The following is an 11,877-nucleotide window of genomic DNA, read 5'->3' as shown; positions in this document are numbered from 1 at the left end:
TATATCGGTGTAGGCGGTTTAACAATCAGGGCAGGTTTTTTCTTTCATTTTTGTCTTTTTTAATTTTTTGCTTGAGGCTGCGTTTACCTCCCGGCGTTGTATCACATTACTGGCTATTAACCAATCAGTCCTGACGCTGGGACCGAGATGACAGTCCCAGCAAGGACGCCGCAGGATGACACAAACGCACGCAGCGAGACGGCCGGCGAGGCAAACCCGGGGGCGACGGGCCTGTGTGATGGAGGGGGGCAGCGGGAAGCGTGGGGCCCCGTTAAATGATCTCAGACACATCGCTTCTCCTCAGGAGGCTAAACGGCCATCTGTGATCCTGCGCACACCCGCTGGCTCGGCTCCAGCGTTCGGCTCTTTCCTTGTACCTCCTTTTTGTTTTTCCGCTGCGTGTCGTCCGCGGATAAATCGGCTGTAGGTGGCAATCTCCAAATCATTAGCAATAGTAACAAAAGAGTTAAACTGATGGGATGAGTTAAAGTTACAAGATAGAGTTTAGTAACTATGCTAGTAGCTTGGTGAGATTGTACATGCATCAAGAGGTTTATTGCATTAGCAGCATTTATGCTGAGATGGTTGTTTTTAATCTCTGAATACATTAAAGGTTCAGCAATTTAATGGCCAGAAAAGTGTACTGCCCGTTCACTGACACAAGAAAACAGGTAATACAGGAGTGTATATCTGGTTGTTTGTTCAGATTGATGCGGAACTGCTGACTGATACTGAACATGAGGCAGATTCAGAATAAAAAACAATGGCTGTAATCAACAACGAACAAAAGCCTCTTAATTCAACACAACGTAGTGAAACTAAACGGCAGTTGTAGTTTGTGTTCCGACAGGAAAAAGTGAGACGGGTGGGAGAAAACCGGGGCAACTATAAATAGCAGCTAAGTGATGAGGGGAGGAAAGGCCAAGGCAAGACTGTTGAGAGGAGGATGGAGGGGGAAGCCGAGTGGTGAGAACACACACCCGGAAAGAGAGACGCTGCCTTGACCAGCAAGTCGTTCACAACCAAAACTGTCTTTTTATTCAATGACTCAAACTGAGGTCAGCAAACAACCAACGCGTGTGCAACAAAGCCAAGAACATACCAATAGTAATAAGAAACCCCCGAGAGAATCACATGTACACATGGGGGGTTTTCGTCTCTTTGAACAGGCAAACTTTTTGCATTTACAAGCTAAAAAAAATCCAAAACAAAACAATGAAAATAAAGTTAGGAACATATCTGGCAGCTTTGTTGCGCAACAAATCTACCTGAAAGCAAACAGGGAGATGCAGCCTATAAACTAAATAAACTAGATATGCTAGAAGTGACTCTATTCAGTACATACACACTTGCTGCCAGAGCATTCTGTACAGTAATACTAAACAGCACTTCGCATTATTTGTTCTTTTCACACTGCAACACTGCGGGTTTCAACCTCAAGAGGACAGGGCTTGCATTTATTAAACAGCTAAAAGTAAAATAAAACTTAGCTTTAGCTGTAGCTCAAAGCAGCCACAGGTACGCTAGCTTAGTCAAATTTTCAGGCCAGAAAACATTGGATAGAAGATTAATTTGCTTTCGCAATGAAACTACGGCTCATTAGCCTTAAATTTGCTTTTTACTTTGCGCTAAAATACACAAACATACCACAGAAGCATAAAGATTAACATTGCTCTATTTCACTTGATGATTGTAAGGCAGTTTTTGGGCATTTCCTTGACTATTTGATATTACTGAACTAAGACTATGACATGCAATCACAAAGGGCACCAAAAGGTTTTTTTTTCCTTCTTCCTTTTTTCATATCAGTCTCAGGTGCCCAATTTAGGTGTTTGATAAATACAGGCCCAGATGTGTTGATGCATTTATATTTAACTCAATCGTGATAATTACATGTAGAATACCACTAATACTAATAATATGTAAAGCACAGATTAAAACAAATTTATACTGTCATCTGTGAACAAACATATTTTTTTAAATATCTCTTTATATATTTACTTTAAACTTATTATTGTGGCTAACAAAGCAAAAGTGGGGTTACGAGAATACCAATGTCTTTTTAGGTCCATAAGTCACGTTGACAGGAGACATAAAACAAAGAAAAGGGATGAGGGAAAACACTGTCAATCAGAAAAGTGCTGCAATAAACGACAGGCATGAACCTTTCCTCTCCTACTGAACACATTCATTTTCAGTTCTGCAATGCCACGGCTTCCTACAAACTACAGCTCATCACAGAGCTCGGCCACATTAGCAAAAGCAAGTGAGGTGAACTTGGACATGTTCCAGAACCTCAAAGCTTCACATCTAGCAGCAAAGGCAAATGGAAATAAACTCAGAATGGCATGCACTTTCATTCTTTAATTCTGCACTGAAACTTTGATAGCTGTGAGATTTGCAAATTAAAGCCGAAATATCGCTGAGACGCTCCCTAAAATATTCATTTTTTTTCTCTGTTTGACATGGTTTTCTTACAACTTGACAAAATAAGATTTTTAAGAGGATTTCTTTCCCAGGAACAGCAGGGAGGAAAGCTATTATTGCACAAGAAGCCCATTAGCATGAACTTATACTGAGCATGCACTATAAGAACTATGAACGTACACAGCTGCATTGTCTCGTCAGTCCACTAAAAAGTGCAGAGTCACCATCCTCAGATATCAAATTTAAGTCAAATTCAAAGCTGCATTAAAGCGGCGGTGGGCTGTGATTCATCGCTCACAGCCAGCTGCACATGGGCAGACACAGAATGACTAGGAAAAAAAAATACAAATGAAACAGATTTCAAATAAATCAAAGACCTGTTCAATCCACAAATAATGTAGGATGTTGTGGAGGAACGTGTCGGCGTAAAGTACAAATAATCAATGTAAAATAAATACTCTGTGTTTGGTTACATCGGACGCAGTCGGTCCCGTTTCCGTTCCATGTGATAAATGTGTAATAGCCACCTTAAAATCAGTGTGTCGTCCAAGTGTATTAGCAATGGTTGACACTGTTAACACTGTTCCAACACTGCACAAGAAGAAAACGTGTGTCGACTTGTACTTGATGGACTTATAATGTGCATTTAACTACGATCAAAGCACTTTTGTACCCACCCCCATCCCCTCGAAACACACTGATCATCACGTTACTAAATCACTCATACTGTCCAATCAGTGTCAGATGAGAGGTTAATAAAAAGGAGCTTTCGTTTCCGTCTCACTGCTCGTGTCTAATTACAAATGATCAAGCAGATGCCAAGCCAACAGCGATACTGGAACTCATTTTGTATTTGGCATTTTCGACAACCGCTGTGATTGGCTGCTTTTCGGCCCTTTGTTGTGTTGCGGCAGGTTAGGCCATAGCTGTGTGTGTGTATGTGTGTGTGTGTTTGTGTGTGAGGCTATGTATGCTGAGGGCCCCCGAGATGCATTAGCAGGTTTGTGAGCGTGTCCAGTGGGCCCTTCGTGTTCTCCGAACCACCCAGAGTAGTGAGCTAGCTAAAAAGACTGCCGCGGCTAATCCGATCCCACCCACCCGCCCGCCTCCTTTCCCCCCGGCGCGGCCCCCGTTACGGTTCCCAGTCGTCGTCGTGGTGCTGCGAGGCGATGATGACCACCACGGTGAGGATGGTGCACAGCACGATGGACGCGATGCCCACCGCCAGGCTGATGAAGGAGAAGTTGCGCGCCTCGCGCGAGGCTATCTCCGCCGTCACCATGTCCCCGCGGGCGATCGCCGTGCGCACCTGGGAGAAAGGAGAGCGGGGTGGCAGGGGAGGGTTCGAGGAAGGGCGAGGTGGGTGTGTGTGGGAGAGAGCAGAAATTAGACCCAGTGTTATGCAATCAGGAAGAGGCACGAGTGGGAGCGAGTCTGATAACAGCACCGAAAAACAGATCGATGTCGCTGCGGCGCAGGGCGCAGGGCCCCAGCCCCGGCGTGTGGAAAAAGAGGGCTGGACCCCTCAACAGCACCGGCACGCCATGGCAACATGCGCAGGCCGGACCAGTGGCTCCACGGCCTGTCAGCTCCACTCAGCTCAACGGCGAGTGAGCGGGCCCAGAGGAAAAAATCCATTCTACCCGTTGCGCCGACAATGGCGCGGTTACATAACGCGGTCTGTTTGTGTGCACGTCAGCCGGCGTGACACGCGGCCGAAACAACGGGCATCGTGAGGTCTCAGAGCCGCCGCCGCCGCCGCCGCCACCGCAGCCGCATCTTTACGTTTTGAACGTCACGGCCAATTTAAGCTAAAGGGCAAAAGTGCAGCGGTTTGCTTTCTTCTATAACGAGGCCGTCTGCTTGACATGACATGACTGCTGTGCATTATTCAGCGATCACTAAAACACACAGGCGACACGTACTAATAGGCTTCACATTAGGCATGGGCCGGAGAGTTTCACTGAACCAGAATATGGAGCTTGTTTTTAGGGTTAGTGGCACCACTTTGGGGAAACTTGTGTGGTGGATTGTCAAGCAGCGGCAATAGCTGCGTTTCCATTACCTCTAGAATTGCGCAAAAGCTAAATATCGCAATGAAAAAAAATGGCAATGGAAACGCCTGAACTTCGAAAAACCTTTCAATTATTGCAAAAAGTTTTTTTAAGTTCTCATGAGGTGGTTTTTCCAGACGTATCGATCTGGATGTGACGTACGGGGTCACATGACCAGTTCACTTCAAGTGAAAATAGCGCGTTGTGTTTGGACGGAGGAGGAGACAGAATATTTTTTAGTAATCAAAGGGAAAAATATAACAACAATTCTTGACAGCAAACAAACGTAAACAAACAAAAGCAAACATTATTCTTATTCTTATGCGTTTCATACCATTCAATGGAAATACCTGCAAATCACAATTGTACTTTGTTGAAATTTTAGAAATACCGCTTTTATTTTGCAAAAAACCTGTAATGGAAACACATCTGGTGATGTGTAGATAGATGATGAAGGAATCTTCGTTGACACAGACTTGATTTTATGTGAGTATGTTTATTCCAAAAAGAAGTCTTGCATCGATCAGGCACTTAAGGGAGGTCTCGTAGCCAATGTGGACAACTCTAACCTCACAAATGCAGCTTCTGGTTTAAATAGGTCAGTTGTTTACCATCTTCTGACTGGCTCATCCATCACACTAAAACTCACGTTTGTTTTGACCTTTAGGGTCATTCTAGGATACCCCTTATCACCAATACCAGATGTTCCTGCCTGGGAAATCTGGGAACTTTGCAAAGCCATTTTGCTTTTTCCTTTGCTGGGGGTTCTCAAAAGGAAAATACAGATTTTAAAGAAAAATGGGATCTCTGGGACTAAGGTCCCTCATCTGTTCAGACAAATTAGTTGATTAGTTGAGAAATGATTCCGTCCAATTAGTTAAGTCTAGTTCTTCCCCGAGTGCCATTCCTATCAAACATAGCGATGGCACATCACTTATCAGTGTTATCAGCATATTTGACTCCTACACTGACCCTATTAACACAGAATAAATGTCAATTTAGAGAATCTCACCTCCTCATCGGTGTACTTTGAAGCGCATTCATAAACGCAAATTGTGAGGAAGTCGACCTGAAAGATAAATTCAGCTGCTGCGAAACGACCGTACCCGTTCAACCTGCTGATCAAAGGATGGACCACTGACCTGCACGGCTTTGATGATGGCGATGATGCCCGTCGGCCAGAAGCAGCAGACGGTGGTGAGCACGGCGATGGGCAGGTAGTCATGCGGCGGTCGGCGGTCCATCAGGGTGATGCTCGGCGGCATTTGCATGGGATGGATTTGTCCTGGGGGGATGGCCGGGTGGGTCCCGCCGGCCGGCATGTAGGGTTGACCCTGAGTCGACACGGAGGACAGAGAGGAGTAGTGCGGAGCTCACAAAGCAGTTTCCGCTGCACAGATACAAGGGGACCGCACGGACAGGGAGAACGTCTGTCTCCCATTCTCCCATCACTTGTGCGGCAGAACAAATGCCAGGCGGCATTTCAATTGGGTGATTCTGTGAGCAGTGAAAGCTCAAACAGCACCGGAACACAATTTTTTTTTGTGATGAGTCACAGTACCATTTTGGGTTCTCGATACTTCCACTTTAACTCAAGGCACTGTGTGAACAATCTAATCATCTATTGCGCACACAATACACAGTCATCCTCAGCGCAGGTTCAGATGAAAAAAAAGTACAGCTGCTGACAACCATTCCTCACTGGAAGGAACTATGTTCGAATCAAGCGCGAGTGGTTCCATCCCAGCGCTGCATTCTATTTTAAACATTTGCAGACAGTCAACGGCAGAGGGAAATGAGTGGAGCGCGGTGACAGTCTCTAGCCCGACGTCGGCTGGGGGATTATCCATCACTGGAAGTGCCGCAGAGACACCGAGAATCGTTATTAGCCAATAAATGCCAAGTTGGGCAAATTAAATCATGTCCTACTTCCTGTGCCAGGTTTGAAAAGTGCAGACTCACTGACACAAAATGGGCCCATTACTCTGATCAAAACCCACCCAGGCTTCTGTAATTCATGCAACATTGGAGGGTCCAGGTTCGACCTGACAACATTGGCCCATGTTCAGTAGATCAAAAAAATAAAAATACATTTCATTCACGAAATTCAATAAACACTAGGGCTGAACAATTATGTAAAATAATCTAATTGCAATTTTTCCCCCTCAATATTGCGATTGCGATTAATTTGCGATTGATTTTTTATCTTTCTCTCTATTTTTCCACAAGCAAACAAAAAATTATATGTATTATAATAAACATATCAAATTTATCATACACAAATTGTTCTTTTTTTATAGGCTCGGCTAATTTTAAGATAAAAGCAAAATGAAGCATGAATTAATATGAAATACCCTTTATTTATCTACTAGGGTTTTGGTTTGTTTTTTGCAAGACATTTTAATTGGGCGTAGAATTATTTTGTTTAAGTCCACACAAAGCACAAAACAGCGACAGCTTCATTCAACCAATGTTAACACGCTAGCAGCGTTAAAATCACTATAAGGTGCGAACTTAGGAGGCAGTGGTTCACTGCCAGCGAACACAACTCCGACTGTTGTGGCCCTTGGTGCTTCAGTAGTCATTCGGCATTTTTAAAAAAAAATGTATTATTTTTTTTAATCTCTCCCGACACTGTTTTGCTAAACTACGGCCACCAGTTGGTGGCAACCAGGAAGACCTTTTTCTTGCGTGTCGCTTCGTCCGTCCAGCTTGTCACAGCATCAACTCCTCTCGCTACCTGATTTGCTTTGCTTCATGCCACTCGCAAGTCACGTGACCAGAACTCACGTCAATCAAATCGCAATCTTTGCGGTTAGAAAATCTTCTTTTGTCCTATCGCGATATTATCGCAAATGCGATTTATCGTTCAGCCCTAATAAACACAGATGACAAACCAGGTCCAGCAGCAGAAGATTATTTAAATGTTTAAATTGTGCAGTTAGTGAACGGCCATGATATCAGTGTCTAGTGTCATCTGTGATAGCTGATGACGACTCACCGACGCCATTGGATAGACGGGCACGTAAGCCGTGCAGGGCTGCAGCTGAAGGGGGTATCCGGGGTGAATGTATCCCACCGGGGGGTGAGGCATGGTTCCTCCAGGGCCCTGCGTCTGGACCGTGTAGCCCTGCGGGGCCCCCTGGGGCCCCATGGGGCCGCAGTGGAACTGGGTTTCCTGAAGGTAGCCTTCGGAGCCGGGGGGAGGAGGCGGGGGAGGGTAGTTGGGCTGGGTTCCCGGCGCGGGCTGCATGTTGGGGTGCTGGCCCAGGTTGGGGTCCTGAGGGCCGGGGAGGTACGGAGGAGGCTGCATGGTCTGACGCCCAGAGTCATCCAGACCTTAGGGGGGAGCCCAAACAGAAAGAAAGAAGCAGACCAAAGAGCGAGATCTTGTTAATAAAAGCTTTTGAGCCACTATTATCTGTTTTGCACTGCGAATACTGCATTTTGTTAAACACAGGCTAAATGTGAAGATTTTAAAACACGCTATATCTCTTTAAATGTTTGCTTAAAGGTCACTTAACTATGCAATATATTTACTTTGCCATTGTTTTTCATCATAATTGCTAATTAACTCTATGTAATGTCACAAATGGTACCAATATTCACCAATGTCTGTCCTTAGGCGATTGACAACCCACCCCACCCAGCCAGGTGTTAGTTTTGTCCACTAAGACAATATCATGCTTGCCTCCATCAAACAAAAGCATCTGTTTTAGCAGGAAGTTAAAATCTTTGCAGGAGACAGTAGAGGGCTAAAATAACTATTTTCAATGCAAGACCTGAAAACTGTCAGTTGTGGGGGGCTGGGGGCAATGAAAGATTTAAAAATTAGCAGAATATAAGACATCTAAAATTGTTTTATACTTTTAAAACTTTCTGGCTCATTGCAGCAAGTTTTTTTTATTTTTATTTTTTTACTTTTTTGACTTGTTAGATTAAAGGCTAACCTCAATCCAAAGGGAAGCAAAGACACAGTTTACACGTTAAATGCATTTGTTTGGTTTCTGGCATGTTGTTTATTGGCACTGGGCAATCCGGGCCACTTTCTACAGTGGCGCTGTGTGGATGGAGACGTCCCCTCAGTGGCCCGAACACAACAACGTTGCAGCCTTTTGTTTCCCCACTGAATGGCACATTCCACTACAGGCAGGCGCAGAAACAATTGAAAGAAATCCGACGCATTCATGAAAAACGCATCCTGTGCAGTCTCACTCAGGAGGATGACAGTGATTGGCATTTTGACCGCGGCAGACGAAAAAGGCCATTATTTCCCACTGTTTCTTTCAAAGAGCTGATTCTCCACCGCTCACGCTCGCGTTGCCTCATCATCTTCTTAATGCGTTGTCAAAGGCAACTTTGACGGACGACGTGACACGTCCTCACAGCGGGCCGAGCATCTGAAGGTGCGTCCCTCCGGACGGACACATGAGAGGGGGGAGATGGATGGAGGTGAGGACGGAGGAGGAAGGGGAGGTTTGACGGAGCAGAGCGGCGAGAGCAGGAGGCAGTCGGAGAGCAGGAGCCGCGTGAGCGATGAGGGATGACGACTTGCGCTGGGGGACCGGCTTTACGTAACAGGCTCCAAACTCTGTCACGGGCAGGAAGTGGACCAGAAAGAGACAGACAGAGAGGGGGAAGGAGGAAGTAGCAAAGCATGGGACACCTTTTTAAAAGAGGGTCACGACTCATGATGGCATGTGACAGTAAGAAAGGCAAAGAGGAGCGGAACCGGAAACACACACTGGTTAACAAAAGCTTTTGAAGCTGTAAAAAGACGACAAATTTGCTGGACGCTACTTAAAGTTGCTGCATCACGGATTTTTCTTGACTGAATATATATTTTCCCATCCATCCATCTTCTATACCCGCTTATTCCAATTCAGGGTCACGGGGGTCTGCTGGATCCTATCCCAGCTGTCTTAGGGCGAAGGCAGGGTGACACCCTGGACAAGTCGCCAGTTCATCACAGGGCCACAATATATTTATATATGTATATATATATATATATATATATATATATATATATATATATATATATATATATATATATATATATACACATACATATAGGAAAACATATACATATATATATATAAATATATATACACATATATATTTTCCCCTTTTGTTTTATTGTAAAACACCAACATTCTCCCCTAAACCCATCAACAACAATGACTTCATATGATGTTATGTGTCTAAAATTACAGTTTGTAATTAGAGACAAATCCTACTTGGTCATCTTTAGACAGAGCACATGGAAAAAACATACTTCCAGCTATGGTTTGTGGATATTTCACTCAAATGAAGGAAACCACACTCACACTGCCATAAAATCCAAGAGCTGTGTTATTTGCTTTTAATTAGCTCCTGAAACCTTTTTCTGCTCACAACGCAGCAAAGAGCAAACATGTGATGGTCTTCTGAAACATATCACGTCTCTTGTTATTTAAGATAATGCTAGAGTCCGTACCCACATTTAACATCAACCTCAAGTTGTTTATTCTACAAATCCTGAAAAACTAGTCCATTTTGTTGAAAATGTATCCTTGAGATTGGTCTCTGAGGCCACAACCTGCATTAGGAGAGTCAAATATTACAGTAAGGTCTAAGGGCAGCTGGTTTCTGTACAACTGGTAGATATGTGGAAGGTCCAACCAAGCATCACTTGCAGCAGAAAGGAAAAACCCAGCAATTTAGCAGAAGGCTGCAAACAGAGGGCTAAACATGATGCTATTTTATTTGCAATTTACTATGTGACACTGCTACACTGGTAGATGGTTGAAAAACAAAAAGATCTGAAGATGGCTGTGACGTGGGGTGTTTATAGCCAGATATAGTGGATTTCTAGATATCACCTGTCACTACTACTTACAATGCTACATGGACATGTGACAAAACCAGTCAATGTGTACGGGTTTACTGTGAAATTCCCCACTGAGGGATTAATTAAGGAATATCTTATCTTACATTTCTATCTCTGACACAGCCTGTCCTCCGGAACGTCTTTCTTGGTGGTTTAAATTGTATCATAAAGCCATTCTTTGATACATATTTTCTTTTGTCATGGCAGCTGAAGCTCCGTCTGCACCCCCGGCCGCCCTGCCTGATGTGCTGAGATACAACACTGAAGGAGATACAACACGTTTTTAAATCGCCCTGCACCGCAGCGGATGCAGAGCGATTAATTAGGAATATTGGAGGCCGTGCGCGCGGGCGGGCGGGCGCGCGCGCGCTCAGGACACCCACACACTGATGTCTGGTCAGCGGTGGGATCGTACGTAATTGTCATCATATGATAGGTTGAGATGCATTCTTAAAAAAAGATTCCGACAGGAAATCGGCTAATAAAGACCGCGGTAATAAAAAAAAAACAAAAACAAAAAACAAACAAACAAACAAAAAAAAACAACAACCGGCGATTGATTTCACGGTAGCACAGTGCGATGAAGCCATTTCATGCTGTGGCAACGTAAAGGCTCCGCTCTGTTTAATTTACTGTCTTTATTTCCCAGGCTGCACTCACACAACGGCGCAGCATCCTATGGAGGACGCACATTAAACACCCGCATACATTATAAAAACAACAACACGGTTTCCCACCGCTTATCGATACAACTGGCAATCAGACGCCAAAACACCGCGTATTGAGCACAAAGTGAAAGCAGCTCACCGTGTTTTTCCGACGCCATGCCTCCCGATCTTCTGTCCTCTTTATTTTTGATCGGATGGATTTTTTTTCCCCCAGCTACAGCTGGTTGTTAAAAAATAAAAAAAATAACCTTTAGTGTTTCTCCAAAGGCATGCAGCCCATCCTCAAGATGTCTTCATTTTACTGCGATATCAGCAGCAGGAGGGACCTGAATTGGTTGTGTGAAATGAGAAAGAGTAGATCCAGTCTCCTCGGATCGGTCCAGCGATCCTCCTCCTCCTCCTTCTCCTCCCTCCTCTGTCTGTCTGTCTGTCTCTCTGGGTGGCTGGAGTCTAATGAGGGTTTTCCACTAACGCGTCGCCGTACATTGAATTAATCAGACACAAAGCTATCGCCGTCTTAAAGCGACAGTCCGGACCAGAGAGAAAATCGCAGTTGCATTGCGGCCGAACCAGAACTTTTCATGACTGTGGAGATTGAGCCATTTCCACACATTTTATAACTGCGCAAAAGTAGGTCCCAGTTCTTGGACCTCGCTCATCCATTTTTTTCCCAACCTCCAATAGCATTTTTAGCATTCTGACAAAACATTAGTATGGCTCAGCACTGCGATAATATAATGACATCCACTGGGGCCCACAGAGTCATCAGCCTGTTTTCGTGCCAAATGTCACTCCATCACCTTCAAATGACTTGCCTTTAACAAACACCTGTAATGGGCTCGTCATCAGATGGACGAGT

At 44.6% G+C, this 11,877-nt stretch overlaps 1 protein-coding gene across 1 annotated transcript; it reads right to left on the bottom strand.

Moving 5' to 3' along the window:
- Nucleotides 1–35: 35 nt before the first annotated feature.
- prrt1 (proline-rich transmembrane protein 1) lies at nucleotides 36–11,550 on the bottom strand. Its single transcript, XM_076012007.1, has 4 exons — nucleotides 11,158–11,550; nucleotides 7,483–7,820; nucleotides 5,624–5,815; nucleotides 36–3,736 (listed from the first exon to the last, which is right to left on the bottom strand). Exons 1-4 carry the CDS (start codon nucleotides 11,174–11,176, stop codon nucleotides 3,560–3,562), a joined length of 726 nt encoding a protein of 241 aa, XP_075868122.1. The 5' UTR covers nucleotides 11,177–11,550; the 3' UTR covers nucleotides 36–3,559.
- Between the last annotated feature and the right edge of the window lie 327 nt (nucleotides 11,551–11,877).

This window comes from Nelusetta ayraudi, unplaced genomic scaffold, assembly GCF_046127955.1.
Source record: "Nelusetta ayraudi isolate G7.1 ecotype Tasmania unplaced genomic scaffold, CSIRO-AGI_Nayr_v1 ptg000135l, whole genome shotgun sequence".
NCBI lineage: Eukaryota > Metazoa > Chordata > Actinopteri > Tetraodontiformes > Monacanthidae > Nelusetta > Nelusetta ayraudi.
The sequence above is the reverse complement of the archived record's forward strand: the minus strand, read 5'-3'. Positions and strand labels throughout refer to the sequence as shown.

What these genes read in the sequence shown, in the direction of transcription:
- prrt1 (XM_076012007.1), bottom strand. An exon ending in CCGTCTATCCAATGGCGTCG is followed by an intron (nt 5,816 to 7,482) that starts GTGAGTCGTCAT and finishes GTGTCGACTCAG; the next exon opens with GGTCAACCCTACATGCCGGC. An exon ending in CCATCATCAAAGCCGTGCAG is followed by an intron (nt 3,737 to 5,623) that starts GTCAGTGGTCCA and finishes CCTTTCTCCCAG; the next exon opens with GTGCGCACGGCGATCGCCCG.